The 23,490-nt window shown below is 40.3% G+C and overlaps 1 protein-coding gene across 2 annotated transcripts in view; it reads right to left on the reverse strand.

Annotated features, from left to right (window-relative positions):
• The window catches only part of ZBTB41 (zinc finger and BTB domain containing 41), a 660,593-nt gene that overhangs the window by 15,777 nt on the left and 621,326 nt on the right, over positions 1-23,490 (reverse strand). For both annotated transcript variants that reach the window (XM_044080254.1, XM_044080256.1), the window contains one exon: positions 7,510-7,598. In XM_044080254.1, the coding sequence (XP_043936189.1) occupies positions 7,510-7,598 (89 nt within the window). The remainder of the gene's footprint in view (positions 1-7,509; positions 7,599-23,490) is intronic.

Genomic DNA, 23,490 nt, shown 5'->3' on the forward strand with positions numbered 1-23,490 from the left:
TAGAGGTACTAGTTGATACCCAAGATTGCATTTAGTGATAACTACCTATGTCCAGGCGCTATCCCCGGTAAGAATTTATGGTGCCCCATCCACTCATCCAGGTTCCTCTTGAACAGTGTCATAGAGGTGCTCTATTTCAAATGAACAGGTAGCCTGTTCCAAAGACGTGGAAGTCACTGGGAGATAAATCTGTCCCTCCAGCATGTCCTATTTAAGTCAAAGGTCATATTTACGTCCCTGGAACAGGTAGCCCTAGACCCATTTGATTTTCAGATATGCAGTAAGTTCATTAGGTTTGGGTCTTGGGTTGCTCTGCAGGTCAGGCATAAGACTCCCCTAGGAAGTCTTTACGATACAGAGTATAGTGACAGGCATTTTAGTCAGTCTGTGTAAGGTACATGCTGGAGACCCTTGATTTTCTTTGTTAGAAACCTCTGAGGTCTCTCTAATTGCTGTAGATACTTAGTACGGTACATCCCAAATGGGGCATTATACTCAATTATGGACTGGATATGGGCCAAGTATAGGGAGCTTATAACTTCTTTTGCTCTCAAGGCGACGCCTTTACTAATCAAATGAACTACATGGAAAGCTTTCCTTACAACAGTAGACATGTGGTGTTCGAAGTTAAGGTCGCAGTCACCCTGTGATCCCAGGTCCCTTACCACTTCATGGGTACTTAGAGTATTGTTATTGATTTGATAGTGTGAAGGGAAATTGTTTGTGCTGAAGGGAATGATGATGCATTTCTTTGCATTCGGTTTGAGACCGTGACTAATACACCAGTTGTTGGTTTGTGTGAGACCATACTGGAGTATACAGACATCATTTAGGGATTCAATGACTGCACCTAGCTTGCAGTCACCTGCAAACTTAGTCAGCCACAGTTTTGACTTGAACTTCTGAGAAGTATATGCCAAACAGTAAGGGCCCAGCACTGACCCCTGTGGCACCCCACTGATAACAGGTCTGCTGGTTCATGTGGAGTCATCCACTTTGATACTGTGTGTCCGGTTTGCGAGCCTGTTGGCAATCCATCTTACAATGAACAGGTTTTACATACAGTTTGCTAAGTTTATCGGTAATGCCTGAATGTGGGATTGTGTCAAAAGCCTCTGCCAAGTCGAGGTATGGTGTGTGCACAGATTTGCCCTCATCAATGGCCTTGGTCACACTTTCAAAGAAATCCACCAGATTTAACAGGCAGGATCTTCCCTTCATGTACCCGAGTTGGGTAGGGTCCAGGATTTGGAGGTCACCTATGTCTTTATTTATGAGGTACATAATGATACGTTCCATGGCCTTACAGATCAGGCTGGTCAGGCTTATGGGTCTGTAATTTCCCAGGTCTGTTGCTAGGCCACCTTTGTGGAGGGGAACAACTGTAGCTGTTCTCCATTCTGCAGGAACAAAGCCCATGGTTAGGCTATGATTGAAAAGAGTACTTAGTGGTCATGCTAGTTCATGTTTTACCTGTTTAGAAAACAGCCTGGGATGTCCTCGGGTCCCATAGAGGCCATGTTTTTTCCTTGGACAGGGCTTTCAGGACCTGCTTTCCAGATTTGTAATGTGGGGGAAGTTTGGGGGTGGGTTTGTTGTAAGTTAGGAGAGGATAAAGGAGTGAAATTTTCACCACACCTATGCGCTAGCAGGTTCGCTATCTCTGTGGGGTCAGTGTGTGTGATGCTGCTGGCCACCAGTTCTGCACATGCTTGGGTCTTACCCTTTAGGTTACGTACATAGCTGTAAAAGGCCTTATGGTTATCCTTGACAGTACTTGCTAGTTTTCTCTCAAAGGAGCTCTTGAACGATTTGATAAGTTGTCCTATTAGCCTGTTAAGGCTGAGGAAGGTGCTTTTCCATTGTTGGGGCCTTGTCTTTGTTTTCTTGGACAGCAACTTTTTGTGTTTATTGTAGAGTTTGCTGATGCTGGAAGTCCACCACGGCAGCTTGATTTTACTTAGGGCTCTGGCTTTTATTCTAGCCAAATTTATACACTTATGCAAGTGACTGTAGAGGGCTTTAGTGTAAGCTTCGGCGTAATTACCACTTTCAGCTTGGGGTGGGGCTTGGAATGCATTTATACCTTCACCTAAGAGGGTATAGTTTGCCTTGGAGAAGTCTTTTAGTCTTATTTTACCCTTTGTGAGTTCGGGTGTTAGTGTCAGTTCAAAGGTGACTGATTTTTGGTGACAGCTACTACAGAGTAAAAAGCAATATGAATTGTGTACAATGCTATGACCAGGTTATGGCAAGATAACTACTTTCAGTGCAGCTAAGACTCAAGCCACTGCAAGTGGAGATGGTCTGATAATGGTTGTAAGTACACATCATGCAACATAGCAGCTCAAACCATCCCAGATTATCTCAAGTGAACTAAAAAAAAAGTGGCACTAGCAATGGAATTGAAGAAGCTGACAGAGTGAAACAGCCTGAGGAGCAAAAAGAGTGACACGAAAGAAAAAAGAAATAATGATGAGATCAAAGCCGCAAAAAGGGAAAATAAATGCTAGAATGAGAGGCAGGCGCTGGCTCTTTATCCAAAGCATGGAGTAATGGGGTGAAATCTGAACCATGGTTGCCAACGTCATCACAAACTTTTTCCACAATATGAAGATGGGGATATCTTTGACAGTTTTGTTTGGGCATTTGAAGGGGTGTCTAATCATCACCAAACTGACCAGGGGCAATGCATGAGGTTTTTAACCCCTGTTCACACAAGTAAGGCACTCAGTCCATTAACTAAAATGGACAATGTGGATTGTTGTATTTATGACACTGTTAAACACTGTTTATCTGAACTTTTTAAATTTACTCCAGAAGTTCATAGGAAAATGTTTACAGAATATAAAAGAAAAACAGAGGGCAGTGGTGGAAACCAAAAAAAAACATGAGGGAACTAACAGAGGCAGCGGCACATTGTTTGTCTTGAAACAGCAGCTGCTTCAGATTACCACAAGGATCTCTACCCTACCCTAACAGTGAAACGGCTTCAGGTATAACTACTGCTAAGTCAGTAGCTGTCAAAAGAAAATCATTAATTTCCAGGCAGGTCATTCCATTTAGGGCCATGGAAATGACATCTTTTCAGGCACCACTGATATAGGTTCATTTGGACTTGGAAAGGGAAACAAAGAGGTGGCAGTGTTCTATAATATCACAGTAAATGTTTTAATAGGTAATGACTTTGATGATACATTACCTTATGTACATGTAATTGCATGTAGCCAGACATCGAGATGTGGGAAAGGTAGAACGCAAGATCCTGTAAATTCCACTATTCCCTTCATTGGCTGGTGATGTGGCTACATCAGGGAAAGTGCTAGGAAGCAGCAGGAAGACTGAACCTGAGCTAGAGCTGTAAAAGGTACTGGACGTTCTAGGTTCATAAGTTATTATCAGGCCAACTGCTCTCATGGGTCATTTTAAGCCTAAGCAATTATCTCATTTGAGAATCAAACACTACACCTTGCGTCTACGATAAATGCCTTAACCATTATGCCAACTCCCAACCTAGAGGCTTTCTTTTGTTACTATTCAATGTCAGCTTATTTTCAGAGACATAGGAGATGATGGATAGGTTATCTTATAACATTAACTTGACTATAACTGTAGTTATGTCAGACCTGGTGAGAACAGTGATGGCAGAATAGCGTACACTGTTTCCCCACTAAGAGTAAACAAGCTGCTTTTTATGAATATGGTGCAGGGGAGTTCTCCAAGAATACATCCTTGATGAAACCATCTCTGTAGCATGAAGGAGTTGGATGATGTTTTGTTTGCACGCACACATCATGGCTGATTGATTAGTTAAACAGCTGGCAAGACACAGTAGAGTAATGCCTCCAACACCAAGAAACATTAGTTGCATTACTGGGAGGTGTTAATTAACTGATTCAGTCTCATCAATCAAATGCCTTACCAGGGTCAAAGAATATTGCTCTACTAAAAGATTTGTTCTGTCTTTTTTAATTTCACTTTGGGTTTCTAATACTGTGACAGGAATGGACTCAATTTCTTTCTCTAAAAGGAGTTACTTCAGGGGAAGAAATGGTTTTAGTATTAAGCTTGAACCAGAAATATACCTAACGGAACATACTGGAATTAGAATAGGAATAGGGAAAGATTACAAACAGGCCTAAGACAGGCATAGCTCTTGGATAGTAGCTGGTGAATACTGGAAAGCACAGTTGTGTTTAATCTTACCATAATAATAGACATCCTTCACTGTTGCACTATTCATAACCTAAGGGATATCCTGCCAAGGATAGCTCAACATCCGGCCAGTTTATCAAAGCCAATAGTACTTATAGGCTCTGTATGTCACACATATGCTCACCACGCAAGGAGTAGGGCATAAAGGTGACAAACAGATGCACACACTCAGAATTGGAAAAGCTCCAGGAGGAAAATAATATCCATAGGGAAGAAGGAAAAACATGTGCATCCAGAAGGAGTAAAAGGAGAAGAGCTCCTTGGCCAGGAGGGCAGAAAAGACGGCTAGAACAGAGGGGTAAGGACGAGGGAGCAAATACTGCAATAGTGATGAGAACGACATCTACTGTTATGGTAAAATTTTACACAACTGTACTATGTCCTTCCATAACACTGTTGCAGTATTCATAACCTAATTAAGAGTACAAAAGCTCAAGAGGAAGCCTGGGAGGAGGATGGCACAGAAGAGCCCTCCAGAAACCCATGCAGGATAGCCCTGACAAAACTAGCTCTGGCCCTGGAAATAACATCCAACTTGTAATGCTTAGTGAAAGTATGAACAGAGAACCAAGTAGCAGCCTCAAGGATGGAACTGGTATCCAGACCCTTGAAAAAAAGTACCAGAAGAGGCAACAGCCCAAGTAGAATGAGCTTTTACTGATGAGGAAAGACATTTTCCATGAAAAGAATGACAAACATAAATGGCCTTAGAAGTCTAGGAAGAGATGGTTTGCTTAGTAATAGCCAACCCCAAAGAACTAAGATGAAAGGAAAAAAAATTGCTCATATTTGCAAATAACTTTAGTTTTGTCCAAATACTACCTCAACTGTCTATGAAAATGCAAGCTGTGAAGAACCTTCTCACTGGCAGACTGTGGAGAAAGGAAAAAAGGAAGATGAATTCGCTGATTAAGGGAAATCTCATTACTCACTCTGGGAGTAAAAGAAGGATTAGTATGAAGAGACACACTGTTTCTGTGGAAAATCAGGAAAAGAGGAATGGTTATGACAGCCTGAAGTTCAGAGACTCTCTTGGCTGAAGTGAGAACCAAAGGGAGAATAGTCTTCCAAGTACAATGATGTAAGGAAGCTGAAGAAGCAGGCTCAAAAGGAGCTTGAGTCAATTTTTTAAGAACAAATCTGAGGTCCCAAGAAGGTGGAATGAGCATCCTGGGAGACCCAATATGAAGAACATCTTTAAGAAACTGCTTGACCTTATATTTAGAAGCCAAAGGAGAATCTAAGTGCAAACAAGCAGAAGTTAATGACAGGTGATATTTAAGTGAAGAATATGCTAACCTAGCATGGAAAAGATCACACAAACAACAGAGAACCAGAGGAACCTCCACAGATAGGGGAACCTGATGGACAGAGAGGCATCAAGCAGAAAATCCTTCCATTTGGACAGATATGATTTCCTGGTGGGTTTCCAGGCCTCCTGCAAAACCCGAAGCAAGTCCTTAGAAAAGACGTGCCTAAAAGGGCTCAAACTCCTATCACTCAGAGCATGAGTTGAAGAGTGGACAAATGAGGATGGATAAAAGACCCCTGATCTTGTGTGAGAAGATCCACCTGGTGAGATAATTTCTGATGACTGCCAAGTGAGAAAATGGGGAAACCAATGCTGTCTGGGCCAAAAGGGAGTCATTAGCAAGATTTTGGGAAAGTCCTGAATGATCTTGTTCAAGACTTGTGGTAAGAGAGGAGGGGGAGGGAAGGCATACAGAAACATCCCCTTCCAAGGAAAAGGCAGGGTGTCCACTTTTCCTAGCCAGAGGACTTGGGACTCTGGTATAAAACTGAGGAAGCTGTCTGTTCAGAATGGGGGAAGAAGATCCACCTGAGGAATACCCAATAAATGGACAATGTCCAGGAACACATCTCTTTGAAGTTACCATTTGTGAGCATGTGTGCTGGACCTGCTCAAATAGTCTGCCACTAGATTGTGCTCTGAGATAATGTAAACTGCCTGAAGAGTCACTTGATACTGGACAGCTAGATGCCAGACCTGAACAGCTAGTCTGCAAAGAAGATAGGACCCTTGTATCCCCACATCACTGTTGCATTGTCTATGAAAAACTTGAGGGGCCTGGGATGAAAGAGGGAGTGAAAAGCCTAAACAGCCAGAAGCAGAGCCTTCATCTCCTTTATACTGATGTGATCTGACCACTGATAAAGAGGCCAGAGACCCTGAAACTTGAGGGGGCTGAAGGAGGCCTCCCATGCTCTGTTTGAGATGTATGTAAAGAGTTCCTGAGTGGGAGCTGGAGATTGGAAAAGAAGCCCCAGGTTGAGAAACTAAGTTGATGAATCCACCACTGAAGCTCGAGCTTGAGACGGGAGGAAGGAGGGGTACCAGGAAGTCCAGGGGAGGTAATGCTGAAGCTACAGTACCACTGAAGCTTTCTCATGTGGAGCCTGGCCAGAGGCAGCATGGGAATGGTGGAAGCCATGAAACTGAAAACCCAGAGAAATTCCTTAGCCATGTGTGAATCCATGGGAAGAAGAGACTGGAAAAAGGCAGTGAGAGACATGGCCTTGGGGCTGTTAGAGATGCCACCATGGGGATAGTCTGGAGCCTGCAACCGAGGAAAATATGATCCTGAGAAGGCATCCAAGCTGATTTCTGGAAGTTTATTGGTGAACCTCAGACTCTGTAACAAGGAAATAGTAAACTGAAAAAAAATGAAAGGATACTGCCTAAAACAGTATTAGACAAGAAATACATCATAAACTAGTAAAAAAAATCCCCGTCAGAGGATAACATACAAAATGGCACCAAAATTTCAATTTAAATGAAAAAAGTTTAAAATGCTGTAATCCTGCTTAATTACTTCAAATAAGCATAACCCCAAAGAAAAAAATAACTGCTATGTCAGCAACTTTACCTGTCAAAACTTCCAAATGAAGCTTTTAATCAATACCCAGGCTTTACCATGCTAGTCAAAATAAAAACAAGCATGTACTAAATTTCTAATCAGAAAAAAGTCAAAGCAGCAGAATACACTGTTGAAGCACTATTAGAAAAAGGGACAGTGTGGATATAAAACTTAAAAGGGTTTCTTATCTGAGCTCAGCAGCTGAAAATCCAGGGAAAGAAGCAGTCTTCTCAGAGTCTTCTCTTAACTGTAGTACTAGAAAACTAAAAGGGTTGTATCACCTTACCCTGGTGATGGAAAAAGTTTAATGGGTGCTTAACCAGGAGGGGGCTGATGATTGGCAAGCATCAGGGGCAAAATATCTAAAAATAAATAAATAATAATAATAAAAATAAAAACAATAATCAGTACTTACCCGAGTGTGTCCTAAAGTGCATTTCCAAACTTGATTTTCCTTTGAATACCTTTTTGCATACTTCACACTGATGAAAGGTTGCTTTATACCTGTGAAGAAAGTCATAAAATTGGAACTTAAGAACACTTTCTGTACAGGATATGTTGACTGTGTGGTATGATTTGACAGTGCCCTTCTACCTATGGCCTAGGTCATAGTTAAAAAGGATCTTCAGATCAGGCGTTTTACCAGTTATCAAATAAATAACAAATACATAAATTAAAATTGACAGATCGTACAACAACAGCTTTAAAAACACACAGTTTTTGTAAACAATACATGAAATGAACACCACAAATTTTAACAAAAATGCTTAGGATACTCCTAATTGTTCAAACAATATTCTCGGGGGGGGGGGGGGGTGACTCAAGACTTGGAACCTAAAACTTGACAAACAGTAAGCCTGGCATCCATTTATTCTGTCCACATTTATAACTTAAAATAACCAAGGCCCTAGCCACTTCATTAACTTTCACATTTAAATCAACTAAGCAGCTAACTACGTTAGAGTGATTAATCTTCAAATGTTATTTCAAGTAATCTGAAGATGTTTCAGCATACACTTTCATTAAGCGTACTGTCACTGCTCTACTGGAAGTCTCTAGAATGCTAAAATAACTTTGAAGACTTGCACACAGGCACTGTTAATTTGCTAACTTACCCTCTACAAATGTGAAATTTTTGGTTCTGTTGCTATTCACATTTTATTTAGAAAACATTTTAAAAAAGGATTTGTACATCACTTGCATTAATGTCTACCAAACTATACCCAATCAAACAAGAGATGGGTATGGTGTTGAGGAATAATACAGAAGGATGGTCTGCTTCAGCCTCCTCTTAATGCTGGTACAGTCTCCAGAGACCAAAGTTTTGAGGTCTCAGGACAGGATTCCTCGAGTGACAGCAGCCTCAAAGTTCACATACGAACTGGAAATTACACCCAGCTTGTAATGTAAATGTGTCCATCAAGGCCCATGTAGCAGCTGTTGCATAAATAGCTACAGATGCATTTCTCTAGTTAAGTGTGCTGAAGGCTTTCCTGCTACAAGAGTTACTGTGTTTCTCATAAGCAAACTGAACACAATCTGACATCTCTCTGGACAAATATACCTCGGAAAACGTTGCCCCAGTTTGTTAGCTGCAAAAAAAGAGACAAAATAACTGTGCCTCAAGTTTTTTTCTTTTTGTACAATGTAGGAAAAATTGCACCCATCTACAACCATCTAAATGAAGCAAATATACACCCTTGTTTGAACAGTTCAGAATGAAAGCAAGCAGTTTATGAGTATGATGGATAGTAGTCTCAGGTCTCAAGTTAGGAAAAAAATGAAGGAGTAGTACATTCAATTAATTTACTTATTTATTTAATGTATTAATTATGTAAGTGAACTAATGCAAAGACCCTTTTCTGCTGCAACATGTGCCACACATGGAAGGACAGTACACATACACAGATATTTCTGCAGTTGGTCATATACATATGGTGATATATGAGTAGTCTAACACAAATAGTAGATTATGACAACTACATAACAGGAAAACCACAAACAGTAGATTAGGACAAGTACATAATACTATCCAGTCCTTTTAGAATTCTCAATATAGAGATCAACACATGGGGCCTAAAATTTGGAAATATGCCTAGCCAAAGTAACTTCCACAAGAAAAATGGTTTTCTAGGAGAGGAACTACAACTCTGCCATGCAAGCCTATTCAAAGTGAGGCTGTGTTAACTGTTGCAGCATAAACTTCAAAATCCCATAGTGGAACTGGTTGTCTAACAAAATGGTCTAATAAAAAGGCTACCCTCAAAATGCTTTACAAACCTTGAGGGGGGTCAGAGAGGAATTATGACTGCCCAAACAGAAATTTAATATAGCAGCCAAGTAGACTATAATGACAGAAAAACTCAGATCTACTCTCAAAATGTGAGCAAGGTAATCCAGAACTACACGGCGGAAAATTCAACATTTTCCCCACCACTAACATTAGAAAATTTCTGTGAAATCTGAAAACAGTGATATTGAGATGGGTATCTTTTAGATCAAAAGTAACCAAGAATGTCTGAAGGCTAACATGGAGGGCAATGCCTGAGGTGTCAACATTTTGAACTTTGGTATTTTGAGGAACATGTTAAACCATGAAAGATACAAGATTGGTCTCCAGTGTTCATCCTTTCTGAGGAGTGGGAAGACTCTGAAATGGAAGCCTATCACTTCCTGTCCCGTAAGAATTTTTTCCGTACTGCTCTGAGATAGCATTTCTTCACAAATTGGTTTTATGAGATTCTCTTGATCTGCTGGTACTTTGAGAACTGCTTTCTAGTTTGGTTTTGAAAGAAACTGTAGCTTGCATTCCCTGGCGATAACTTTCAGGACCCATTTATCTGAAGTTAATTTTAACCACTGGTTGAAGCAAGATGACAGTTTGCCTCCTACCATAGGGGAAGGTTCTGTGAGAGAAAGGGGTGGAAGAACCTTGATGGTCCCTCATTACCTGCTTCCCCCTGTCCTCCACCTGACACGTCCTTTGCTGAAAAGCATTACTATCCTTGGGCTGTTTTCCTTTTCCTGATCTGTATAAAGAGTCTTGCTTACAAAGAGTAATTCCCATTGTACTCAGGTAGTGGGATGGAATATCTGTTTAACAGACTCCACTGTCTTGGCCTTGCCCTCCAGCTTTCTGAACACATTATAGGGCTGGGGGTCTAAAAGAGCAGTTCTCTATCAAGAGGGGCACAAATTTGACATTTCTGAACACAGACTGAACCCTTAGCCAAGAGTCCCTTTTTGAGGAGTGTTTCCATAGCAACATTCTTGGATGATGCTCCCACAGCATCACACCCACATTTTACAGCATGTTTTCCTACTTACAGAACTGCTTAGACTTGCTGAATCAAAGCAGTTCATCTGCCCTCAACCCGTAACCCCTATAACCTTCCAGCAGTTGTTTCAAGACATGGTCTTCGTCTTAGAACTTAAGAATGTGAGTCTGGCAACTGAGGGCCCTGAAAGCCAATGTTGCAGAAGCATGCACTTTTTTTTCAATCTATCCAGCAACCTACCCCCCTTATCTTTAAGGAATGTGTTACAACCTAACATCAATCAGCCTCCCTTAACAAATTCCAAGAACACAATGTCTAAACTTGCTATGAGATTTTTGTAAACAAAATTGTATGGAGCCTGCACTCTACAGAATCAGTCAGGTCTCTTAGAGACAGGCTCCAGAAGAATAGATCCAATGTTTTTGTTTCAAAAAGATCCAGAAAGGGTTCTTGAACTGGAGGAATGGCAACAGATTTACGTGGGTCAAACCCCAGGAAATCCTTAACTTTCTTCTTGGAACCAGAGACCTCATGAGTTTGCCACTGTAAATACTCTCTCACGATAGACAGGGAATCCATAAATGTTACTTCTTAGGTTCATAGGTGTTTACTAGGCTAATGACCACAAGGGCCTTTTTAAGCCTAGCCATGCATCCCAAATCTCTGACAAGTTCTGATACCCTTGATAAGTGTAAGCATGGGCCTAGGAGAAGAGCCATTTACAGGTTACCTGTGTCCATTAGAGACACAGGTGCCAAACCAGGGATGAATTTCCATTTTCTTCTGGTGTAGAGTCAAAGAACATGTTGTTTTCACTTTTTGTATCATAAGCCAAAGATGAGGGCATCTGGGATGCATAGTCAAGGTCATCCCCTCCCATTTCAGAATGATCACAGTGAATCAGTCTCTCTGGTGAGGAGTCCTGCATTATCTTCAAGATCATGAATTTAGAGTTGGATAGCTTCTCTGAGTTGTGTTGAAAACTGTAAGAAGTGAAAAAAGTCCTACACCAGTTTAACCCAGTACTGGAAGGAAAGCAGGTAGGGATAGGCTGTAGACAGAAGAACTGCCAAGGGGTGCTTGGTAGATGTTCAAGCCTCAGAGGGGGTCTATGTTTTGCAGCCATCAGGGTTCTAGGAGCTTTATGGGGTGACATCACTAAGTTCAGGTTTATGAGTCACTGCACAGACATCCTCCTCCATGATAAGCACAGGCAAACTGCCCTGTCTTTACATGATTAGCAGACATTACTCCTGGACAGACAAATCCTTGATCTCTCTAGTGAGGTCTAGTGGCATTTCAGTCTGGTGAGAAATCTGCTCTGCAGAAGGTGTGATGCCCCCCTGAGAGGCAATGCCACAGGCCTCTGCCAAGGTAAAAGTTAGTTCCAGTGGGATTATTGAGCACTTCCCCATTACTGATGCCCTCAAACCTAGAAGGCCCAAGGACAGCCCCCTGGCTTACTTGCCTCCTTTTGCTCCTCCTTCCACCTCTCCATTCCTTAGGAGGTGATATCTGGCAGGCTACCATCAAATGACACAGCAAATTTTAGCTACAAGGCTGCAAGTCTATTTTTGTTTAGGTAAGCCTGGATGGAATTACCTCTTGCACTCAAGTTCTTCGGCCTCTAAATTTCTGGTAGATTTCCCAAGTACTTGCACCACGACTCAAGACCAGGGAATACCACACACTTGTCATGTTAAACCTTAAACAAAATCTGTCATTGACAGACACATTTTCCTTTCTAGGTGGCATGCACAATACCTCCATATCAAATCAGAACACCCAAGGGAAATCAGACCTAGTTAAAATAAAAGAACAATTATTCAACATCCTGAAAATAAAGGTTACAAAATCTGCAAAAAAAGAAAGGAGGTTCTCTGACTGGGTTACTTATCTGACAAACTGATCAAATACCTTGTACAACATGCAACGTACACAGCATGAAAGAAATGAAGATGGCTGGCTGCATGTTAACCTTTATACCAGGAGTAAGGAGATATCTATGGAAGAGGGAATATGGGCTAGCCTAGCTTGGCTCTGAAAGTCTGGCTGGTCCAGACTTTTCCCTCTGTCAGAATCAGTTCCCTGAAGTAATGACTGCAAAAGTTAGCCACAGGATAAACATCACATGACATAAAGGAGAAAGAAGCCTGCACCATCGTCAGTTCTTTATGAGCAACTGAAATGATCTGCAACAACTATGCATACTGAATGTCTGTCCTAACCAATGTACAGGGAAGGAACTGGGAAACAAAAAGGTGCCTCAATGGTAAAAATACAGTAGCTTCCTTTAAAGCAACACTGGAGCCCCAAAAGAGTTAAAACTGGATGGAAGGAGGGAGTCTATACTGCAGCACTGATCCTAAAAATCTAACTTCTACAGGTATGATGAGTATGCTCATGCCAGTGTACTAAACTCAGCGCAAGGATCAGTGCAGCAGTGCCATACACAACATGTGAGAAGAGTACTAAAGCAGTGACAGCAGTGTTTGCAGACTAAGGCAAGGGAAGCACACATGCCCTACAGAAATGCAGTGGCACAGCTTGCTTGGGTCCTGGAAAGGATATCCACCTTGTAATGTGTAGAAAAGGTATGAATGGTTGTGCACGTACATGCATCAAATGCACTTCTTGTTGGAAACAACCAGAAAAGACAGCAGTAACAGCTATTGCCCTTGATAACTGAGCCTTAATCTGACTTTGTAAGTTTTCCACTGACCAAAACAGAAAGAAATGCAGCTGGCTAGCTACTCACCACTTAGTCACTGGTCTTCTCTGCTTACTTGGCATGAAACAAACAAAACTTGTTTGTGGGAAGTATTTAGTTCTGTCAGTATAATATCCCTATAATTTCAGGATGTGTTTTGTGCATCCAAGAGGTGCTAGAGCTTCTCTCTTTTGTTCTGGGCATTGAGAAAAATTCTTGGAGCTGAATGTAATGACTACTGAAAAACGGAATGTTTGTAAAAAACTTAAAAAGGAACACAGGCACTAACTAAAAAACAGCCACTATCATCCACTTGAAATAAAAAAAGACAGAAATTATTTAGAACTAAATTATTTCTGTCTTTTTTATTTCGAGTGGATGACAGTGGCTGCTTTTTAGTTAAAGCCGTTTTAAGTTTTGAATTTAATGATTCACTGCCAGCTCCAAGACCATTCTGATATAAAGGAGGGACTAGTTCTAAGGGCCGTTTTGTCCTCATGAAAGTCTACGCAGTTTGTTCAGCATAGTAAGGCCTGCAATTCTGACGTCCACTAGGCTGAAGTAATAGCCATGAAGCCCCTGGTTCGAAAGTGGCAAGGATTAGTTTTTCTAAGTCAATGTTCCAACCACATGGAGGAGGCTCAAGCTTTTCTGGGTGGTTCATATGTAGTATCCCCTTCAGAAATTGCTCTACTGTGTTGACAACTGTCAAAGGCGCTACTAAGGAAAGGCAAAATGAGAACATAGTAAGATTCAGCCTTTTTTATACAAAGTTCATAGGTTGTTACTAAGCACAGAGCCAAGGGGATCATCAATAAGCTGATCTATATCACCAAATACTGGTGACTAAATGTCCCCAATAAACAGACTTTCTGAAATGACCTATCCAGTCATCCAGTGTGGTTTTAAAGGTTGTCAGAGAAGTTCACTGCTCAATATGTGGCCTTTTCCGGAAATGGGGAATATGCTGAGTCAGGTATCTGTCATGCTGTCTGGTGGTGCTGATTTGGTAGTATAGGTTTCGGTCTCTAGAATGGGTGTTTACTTTACTACTGGTTCTAATTAGGTGAGGAAATTCAAAGATGCTGGGTCATTCAGAGCACTGAAGATGAAACAGAGATCACCCCTCAGGAGTCTGAATGACACTGACTTCAGGCACAGGGCTTTTAGTTTAACAAAGTAGCTAAGGGCACTGAGAGTTCAGATCTTTTTGGCGAGGAAACACTGGGTCTCTTGAGTTGATTTTGTTACTTAGTAATGTAGATGCCAAAAACTGCATTATATTCAATGACGGTTCTAATAAAGGATGAAAAAAATGGGTCTTTAACTTCTTTGGATCTTGAGGAACAACATGAAAGATATGTTGTGCAAGATAAAAAGTTTTTTTAACCACCAAAGAGATATGGTGGTCAAAGGACAATCTGTTACCAACATAGGTACCAAAGTCCACGATAACAGTTTTAAATTTGAATGTAAGGTATCTATATGTCAAGAAACAACAGTGCTAGATTTACAAAGGAAACCATGATGGATTTCTTAGTGTTGCAGGTAAGTCAATGATTAACACACCAAGCATTTGTTTGGTCTGTCCTTGCTGGAGAATTTGCACATCATAATGGGATTTGACAACCACCCCCTGTTTGCAATCATCATTAAACCTGGTTAGCCATAGTCCACTAATATCGGCTTTCATGGCACAGTATATATCAAACAGGAAGAAACCCAAGGACTGCCCACTGGTGACACTTTTCAGTCTAAAGTAAATGCACTCAGCCTTAATAGAATGGGTTCTATCAGACAGCCAGTTACTTACCCACTGAACTATGTATGGATTAACGTTAAATTGGGAGAATGTGTCAATAATCCCAACATGGAGATTAGTGTCAAACACCTTGGCAAAGTCTAGATAAGCAGTGTGGACTGTATGCCATTTATCCATGGCCTCAGTAACTCTTTTCAAAGAAGTCAGCCAGGCTGAGTAGGCATGATCTGCATTTTACAAAACTGAACTCCTGTGCATCCAAGGATATAAAGTCACTTATATTTTTGTTTATCATCATCATTGGCCTCTTTTTTTCTCAATTTCTACACTGGGTCGGGGTGTCATGTCAACAGTTGCCATATCTGTCTATTCAATGTCACTCTCCTACCAGAATGTCGGAGGTCTTGTCTCATACAATCCATCCAACTCTTTACTGGATACCCTCATATTCTCTTGCTTTCTTCCTGTCTGTCTCAAATTATCTTCTGTTTTTCTGCACGTGTTGCCCAAACTTTTTTTTTTTTTACTTTTACCTTTTCAGTAATTACTGCTCTTACATCCTTATTTCTTTGTCTGTCCCACAGTGTGCATCATACCACCCATCTCAGGCAATTAATCTCCATAACTTCTATCTTTCTCAACTGCTCAGTCTTAAATGCCCAGGTTACTGTATCATACAGGCACCACTGTTTTATACAACTTATTTTTCAGCTTCTTAGACATTCTTCTGTCATACACTATGACTGACACTCTGTGCCAGTTGGCTGCAGCCCCTCTGATTATAGCTTTGACCTCCTCATTCAGACTTCTATTCTCCTCAGCCACTCTCCCAGATTCTTGAAGCTGGTAACCTGTTCCACTAGTTTCCCTTCTATCTCAATTTTAGCTTTTTCTGATTTTCCTCATTTGCTGCCATTATAATTGTCTTACCAGTTTCATCCTATGTGCCTTCAAGTTTTGCATTCCATTCCCCTATCCTTTGCTGAAGTTCTTGCCCAGAATCTGCCTGTAATGCCACATCTTGTGCATAAAGCAACTTTGTTGATCTGTCCTCTCTAACCTCTTCGCTAATATAATCCATCATCAGTAAAAACAGCAGTGGGCTCAGAGCTGAACCCTGATGAACACCCACTCCCACTGGGAACTCCTCTGTGAGACAAACACCGTTTGTATTTGAGTCATTGGATCGTTGTACATAGCTTGGACTTCAAACTGCCACAGGACTGCCAAATCACCTTTCTTGGGGCCTTGTCATATGCTTTCTCAAAGTCTAGAAATGCCCAGCTGGACTCCTTCCTCATCTCTAGCTTCGTCCCAGCTATCTGTCTCATTGCAAACATCGGGTCAGTTGTGCTGCATCCTGATCTGAATCCAAACTGCTCATCTCCCATCTTACTTTCTATTACGCTAATATTCATTTATCAGTCACCCTGTCCAGGAACTTTCAAGTAATGTGGCAGGAGTTTGATACCTCTGTACTGCCCACAGTTATGAATGCCCCCTTTGTTCTTGAACACTGGAACCAGTACGCTTATTTGTTTGTTAATTCAGCTATAACATGTTCCATACTCTTACAAATAACAGTGGTGAAACTAATAGGCCTGTAATTCCCAGAGTCAGCAAAGGGACCAACTTTTTGCAAGGACACCATTCAACTGTTCTCAACACCTTGGGGATGTAGCCAGTGGAGAGATTCAAGATAAGGAATTTATGGAGGTGTTTTGCTAGATGGGACTTCATACTTCTTAGCAGACATTCAGTAACATTGTCAGGACTCATGAAACTAGTATTTTTTAATTCTGAAAAGTGCAAAAAGGATTTGGTGTAAAGTGATTTCAGGGCTGTGAGGGGAACATGGGGAGTACAGATGGGAGGATGGGTTAGGTGAAGTTAGAAGACAATTTTCTCTCAATAATATTAGCAATGTCCTCAAGATCACAGAAGGAGGCACATGTACAGATAAATTCAGTAAAAATTGTTGGTTACTTGCAAGCTTCCTAATACAGCTAAAGAAGGCCTTATGGTTGTCCTTTGAATAAGTGACAACCTGAGGTCTATAGTTGGCCTTGCTTTTCCTAACAGTATGTTTAACAGAAAGGGGCTTAATAGTTTTAAATTAATTTTATAATGATGAAGGGGACATCCACTGAAGATGACCAAGAGCTTTTCTTTTTGTTTTGCTGTTTGCTGATAAGGTAGTCCCACCATATGGGTTTAGTTTTAAACTTGCCACTGTGCTTACATCGGACTGGTGCAGATGCTTCAGTACACCTATTCAAGGCAGAGTAAAATACAGAGAAGTAGGTAGCAGCCTCAGGTACAAAAGTTGCTAGGGAACTACACCATTTTTGATTATAAGATGAGTATATATTAAGTACTTGTTTTTGAGTAAGTCCTGAGTGTAGAAGCATTATTAGGAGCTGTGAAGCAGGTTTTCAGGTAGATTATCATGGTGAGGTGGTCACGTTTGTCTAGGGGAGAGGTAATAAGTGGAGTGGTGAATTGGGGGAAATATTTGTGACAAGAAGACGATAACACCTCTAATGAGAACAGGGGGCAATTTGTTCAAGCATATTTGCATTTAAAAAGTCTACAGATCTCTGAGCTTAGTTGTTGCTGTAGTTACATTTGCCAGTTTACAAGTAGACAGCTGAAGATACCCATACAAAAATGTATTTAGTTCAATACCTTTCTTATTTATGTCATGACATAAGGTGGATTTATTAGACAGATGCCACTTCCGGCAGTAAACCATGCCCTCTACAATAAAAGAAAAATCGGGTCCACTTTCTAGGTAGAGTTTTCTAGTGTGAGCTTCCTGACCTTAATGATCCACAAGATCTCTAGAGGAAAACTGCCCCAATGTTAGATTAGAATATTATTTTCCAAGCTGCAAACATGGGTACATTAGGGTGCAACAGTGTTCCTAGCTGTTAAGGCAGAAGTTTCAGCAAAATGGAAGTGAACAGGTGTCACTCTCTGCTTAATTCTCCTGGCCACAGCAGTGCATCACAAATAGAATGGCCCTGTTCCAAGCTGACTTTTGCATTACTCTAGCAATCAGGGGCAACGGAAGGTTGGCATATAAGAAGGCCTCTGTTCTAAGGGACTGATAGCTGCATCTGCTGCTAGGGTTCCCTTGCAATGGTATCTGAAACAGAATCCTGGAGCCTGCTGGTTTTGTGGAGAAGTATACAGTCTATCTTTGGAGTATTCCAAAGTAAAGTGAGCCTAGGGAAAACCATGGATTCATAGGGATTCACTGTTGATCCACTCAGAATATAATGAGTTAAGAACTCATCATGCCATCAGGTGGATCTACACAGATGATATGCTAGAACATTTTGATGTTAAAGGCCCAGAGAAAAGAATGCAAAAGACCTAGAGAAAAAGATGTAATGGGCCTAGAAATACAAATTCTGTACTGACATCAATTCACAGGATATCATGGCTAAATTGTAAAGGATATAAGAATGTTTGCCCCATTGTTTGTTGGAGTACCATGTAACAATGGTATTGTCTGTAACCACTATTTGGAATCTAGATCTCAAGAGCAATTCAAATAACTGAAGAGCGTAAATTATGGCTAACAACTCTTTAAGACTGATTTGCCTGGCCTTGGTCTTGCTACCCTTGTCCTGTGGACTCAAAGGGACTCTGTGTGCTCTCTCCAAGTTAAGTTAGAGGCATCCAAGATCATGAACTGGCCTTCATTGGGGTCTACAAACTGTAGCTCTTGACAGGCTTTCATCTGTGCTGCCTGCAGATGCACGGAATGAACAGAATCACTTTTTTTCAGAGAATGGAGGTACTGACACAATGCTTCTCAGGTGCAGCATGGCCAATGGAAAATATGAAAATGACTGAAGTGTTGGAAAGAGAAGCAAGGTATAGACTTACTGGTCTATGTGAAAATAGTGATGCAGCAGAGGAAAGGCTTTATAAAGAGCCCAATGGGTGCTGAAAAATTGATACATTTGCCACTAACTGGAACTGATAAGAAATATGGAAAGCCTAGGTATATAGGCGTGTACCAGGCTAACAATCACTATGGCCATTATAAGCCTAGATGGGCAACCCAAATGTGACCTACAAATTTGAATTATATATGAATTGATTTACTGACTGCCCCTGTCCATCAAGGACATAGGTGCCAGACCAGTGTGAATTTCCAATTACTCATCCATTGGTCCAAGTTGCTCTCAAATAAGGATAGGGAGCCTGTTCCAGAGAATGGGAATTTTCTGAGAAACATATCTGTCTCTCCAACATCTCCTACTTGTCACAGGCAAAATGTAGGTACTTTAATATAGCAGCTCTGATGCTGTTTGTTTTGCAGATGTGCAATAGGTTCATCAAACCAGAGTCCAGGATGCTCTGTATGTCAGGCAAAGATCACCTCTCAAAAGTCTAAATGATATCAAGCAAAGAGACTGGACATGAGGTAATTAACGTAGGACATTGTGTTTACTCCCTGTATTCTTTTTGTAAGGAAGTTTTATGGATATGCCAGTTGCTGCATTTGTCTGGTAGGGTACATACCAAAGGAGACATTATATTCTATAACAGGTCTGATGAGGGCTGAGTACAGTGGTATACTGACCTTTATGGACCTAGATGCCATGCCCTTACTTTTATGCTGAGCAACATAGAAGGATCTTCTTACTACGTTGGTTAAAGTTTAGGTTCCTATCTGCATGAATTCCCAGATCCCTAACTAGTGAATCATCTTTTAGGGGTATTTTACTGATGATGTAGTTACTCGATTTCCCAAAAGGTACTATAATGCCCTTCCTGAAGGGTGTTCTTGTCTTGGGGGGATTTAATGACTGCTACCAGTTTGCAATCATCTGCAAACTCCGTTAGCTAGAGGCCTTTGAAATTGGCTTTGACAGCCGAGAAGTAGATGCCAAAGAGGATTGGGCCTAGCACAGAGCCCTGGGGGGACTCCACTAGTGATCTGCCTTTTTGTAGAGGAGGCCTCAGGGACTCCACTGGTGACCAGCCTCTTTTTTTTTTGGGGGGGGGGCTCATCAATTCTATCTTCCTAGGTCCTCTCGGTGAGCCAGCTAGCTATCCAGCAGTTTATAACTAGTTCAATAAGTTTGTTGAAAATGCCCAAGTGGGGTGCTGTATCACATGCATTAACCAGATCTAGGTAGGCCGTATGCACCGATTTTCATTGCCTCAGTGTCATTTTCAAAGAAGCGCACCAGGTTCGGTAGACATGATCTTCCTTTGACAAAGCCAAACTGGGATGGATCCAGTGTCTGAAGGTCTTCTATGTCTTTGTTGATAATTTCTATGATAATTATTTCCAAGGCTTTACAAATAAGACTAGTCAGACTAAAGGGTCTGCAGTTTCCAGGATCTGTTGGAGATCCTCCATTATAAAGGGTGATGACCATTGCAATCTTCTATTCATGTGGCACAACGCCTGTTTTAAGACTATATAGTTAAATAATGACTCCAAGGGTCCTGATATGTCGTATTTTAGATTCTTCAGAAGGCATCCTGGGATATTATCGGGGCCCACTGACGCCGTGTTCTTGGTTTTAGTGAGCAATGTCAGTACATTCTCCCTTGTTATAGCTGGAGGGGTTAGATTTGAGGGTACTGTTTTAGGGTAGGGTTGGGGGTGAGGGGGATAAAGTTGCAAATGAATTTGTCCACTAACAGGTTTTCTATATCGCTAGGCTTGGTGAAATTGGCACCATTAATCACCAGTTCAGCACACTGCTGTGTGCTGCCCTTGAGGTTTCTGACCTAGATGAAAAAGGCCTTATGGTTATCATTCACCTGGGAAACTATCTTAACCTCAAAGCTGGCTTTACTTGACCTAACTAGCCCTCTTAGTTGCCTATTTACTTTGATGAGAGAGTTTTTTTTTTTTTTTCAAATAGAACTTTTATTGATTTTTTTAATACAAAAAAAAACTACACAAATGCACTTGCATACAAGGAATGACATACAGTTACAAGTTGGCGGGTGAATACAATAAATATATATATATATATATATATATATATATATATATATATATATATATATATATATATATATATATATATATATATGTATATGTATATATATATATATATATGTATACAATAAATACAACAGTGCTGCATAGGGATAAACCCCTGAATTGCCATAAATTATATGTAAAGAAGAGTGTAGGTCAACATTACAATAAGGCTCGAAGTATTATCATTTATGTAGCAACTGAAAAAAGCAACATATTTAGGGAGGGTCAATGAAAACAGAGCCACACATCAAATGATCAGTGAAAAATGAGAGAAGAGAAGTCAAGGACCTCAGTATGGAAATCACATTTACGTCTGAATTCTCTGAGTTAAGTAGGATGTTAATTATCACATAGTAGTTCAAATAGGGAATTCCAGAACTTTTGAAAATAAATGCGTTTCTGAGGAGTAAATAATAACAGTTTTTGCGAAGTAATATATTTGATTGCCATGTTCCTGAAACCATTCCATGACAATTTAGTACAATCCAACCAGTTTTTGGTGATGTAGAGTTTGACAAGTAAACAAAGTGTGATTAGAATGTGCATTTTTAATTTTGAGATACCAATATTTGTGATATGTAGCACAGCCATTTCCCACAAAAGAGTTGATTTGTGATAACCCATTTTGTCAAGTCTCACCTTAAGAGAACTCCAAATACTATGTGACTATCTACAAAACCAAATTATGTGAAGGATATCCGCTTTGGGGTAAGAGCAGCATTTGGATTGAATTTATTTAAGTGCACAGGTGTGAAGTACAGGTTATTGGTAATCATATATCGTGTATATAAAAGATTTTTAAAGGGGGAGAAAGACGGAGTGGATTTAATGGCGGTTAATTTCTGGTCCTTAGAAATATCCATACCCTGTTGATTCCAGTAATTAGCAAATATTAATTTATCTTGGTGCAGCTTTGTAATAATTACTTCATAGGCAAGGGATACCATGCTCTTATTGCTGATTAGAATTTTCATTAAATTAGAGACCTGATTGAGAGCTGGACCATCTATTAAAATCAAAAGGGAGGGTGGCAATAAATTCCCTTATTTGTCGCAGGATTATGGTATATTTTTTAGATAGATTTAGAGCTTCCCGTAAATTTGTGCGTGATGAGTCTCTGTGTTTGTGAATATCCCACACCGTGTACTCTTTGATTAATGGGTAGTCATTCAGATTGATCATTTTCCTATTCATCTGAAAATTAGGGTTTAAATGTATAGGCTGGAGTATCATAAGGGTTTTTGCCAGATTCATGGATTTAAGTAAACCATGAAAAGATTTGATTTTTTTCTTTTAAGATGTGATGTAGCTTTAACTTTTTAAGGACATTTAGGTCTATGAAGGGAAGAGCTTTGGGGATGAAGTCATTCTTTAAGGAATGGTTAAACCACATTTTTATCCATAGGGGGATCTGTATTTGATTGCTGGGCATGAAGTTAGCAATTTTAATTAGTCTGCTAGCATGTAAAACTCTATAGTATAGTAGTAGATCTGGCAAACCAAAACCTCCTTTATCTATGGGGAGGGTAAGTCTTTGATAGGCCACCCTTACTGACTTTGGAAACCAGATGAACTTGGCAAAGGCTTTATGGATTTTAGAAAAAAAAAGTAATGGGGATGAAGGATAGAGATGCATGAAAGTGATGGACAATTTTAGGGAGAATATTAATCTTAATAATGGAAATTTTGGATAGCATAGGAAGTTTCATCTGTTGCCATCTAGTCATGCCTTGTGATAGTATTGTCCATAGATTCATTAGGTTGGAGTGAAGTATGGAAGGCGAAAAGTGGTCGTAGCACACCCCTAAATACTTGCAGGAGTATACCATACGAAAGGGAGAATCTGGAAAGAAATGTTCTCTATGATCTTCGGGATTAATCGGAAAATACACGATTTGTCTTGATTAACTTTATAATCCGATATATGCGCAAATGTATTCAATGTGTTGGTTAACTTTTTGGTGTCTGATAATGGATGTTCAAAAAATAGATTCAGATCATCAGCAAATGCGGTCAGACTAACTTTGGTATCGAGAATTTTGGGAACTGAGTGGTGAGTTTTTTGTATTAGGGGTAAGAAGAATGGTTCTAGGTATAAGTTAAAAAGAAGGGGAGAAAGGGGACAGCCTTGCCTGGTTCCATTTGAGATTTTTATCGGTTGCGACGATTTTTTGTTAATATAAAAGCAAGTATAAAAGCTGTTATATAAACATTTGATAATATTAATGAATTCAATGGGTATATCAAAGTGAGACAGCACTGTGAACAGGAAGTTCCAATTAACCCTATCAAATGCCTTTGATGCATCCAGAATCATGGCATAGGCATATCTAGGATTTATGTCCTTCTTGGTAAGATTGATCATAGTTTCCATTGTTAAAGTATTGTCCCAGGTGTGTCAGTTGGACATGAAACCTGCTTATCACCTTTTTAAGCCTTTCAGCTAATATGGATGACAAACGTTTTATATCAATGTTCATAAGTGAGATTGGTCTGTAGTTGTTAGGATTCGATTTGTCTAAATTATGCTTGGGAATTAGGATAGTTTTAGAATGATTGACATAAAGGTCTGAAATTCCGTATATATATATATATATATATATGTATATATATATATA

This window comes from Protopterus annectens, chromosome 8.part0 (assembly GCF_019279795.1).
Source record: "Protopterus annectens isolate FY-2018-M chromosome 8.part0, PAN1.0, whole genome shotgun sequence".
NCBI classification, from domain to species: domain Eukaryota; kingdom Metazoa; phylum Chordata; order Ceratodontiformes; family Protopteridae; genus Protopterus; species Protopterus annectens.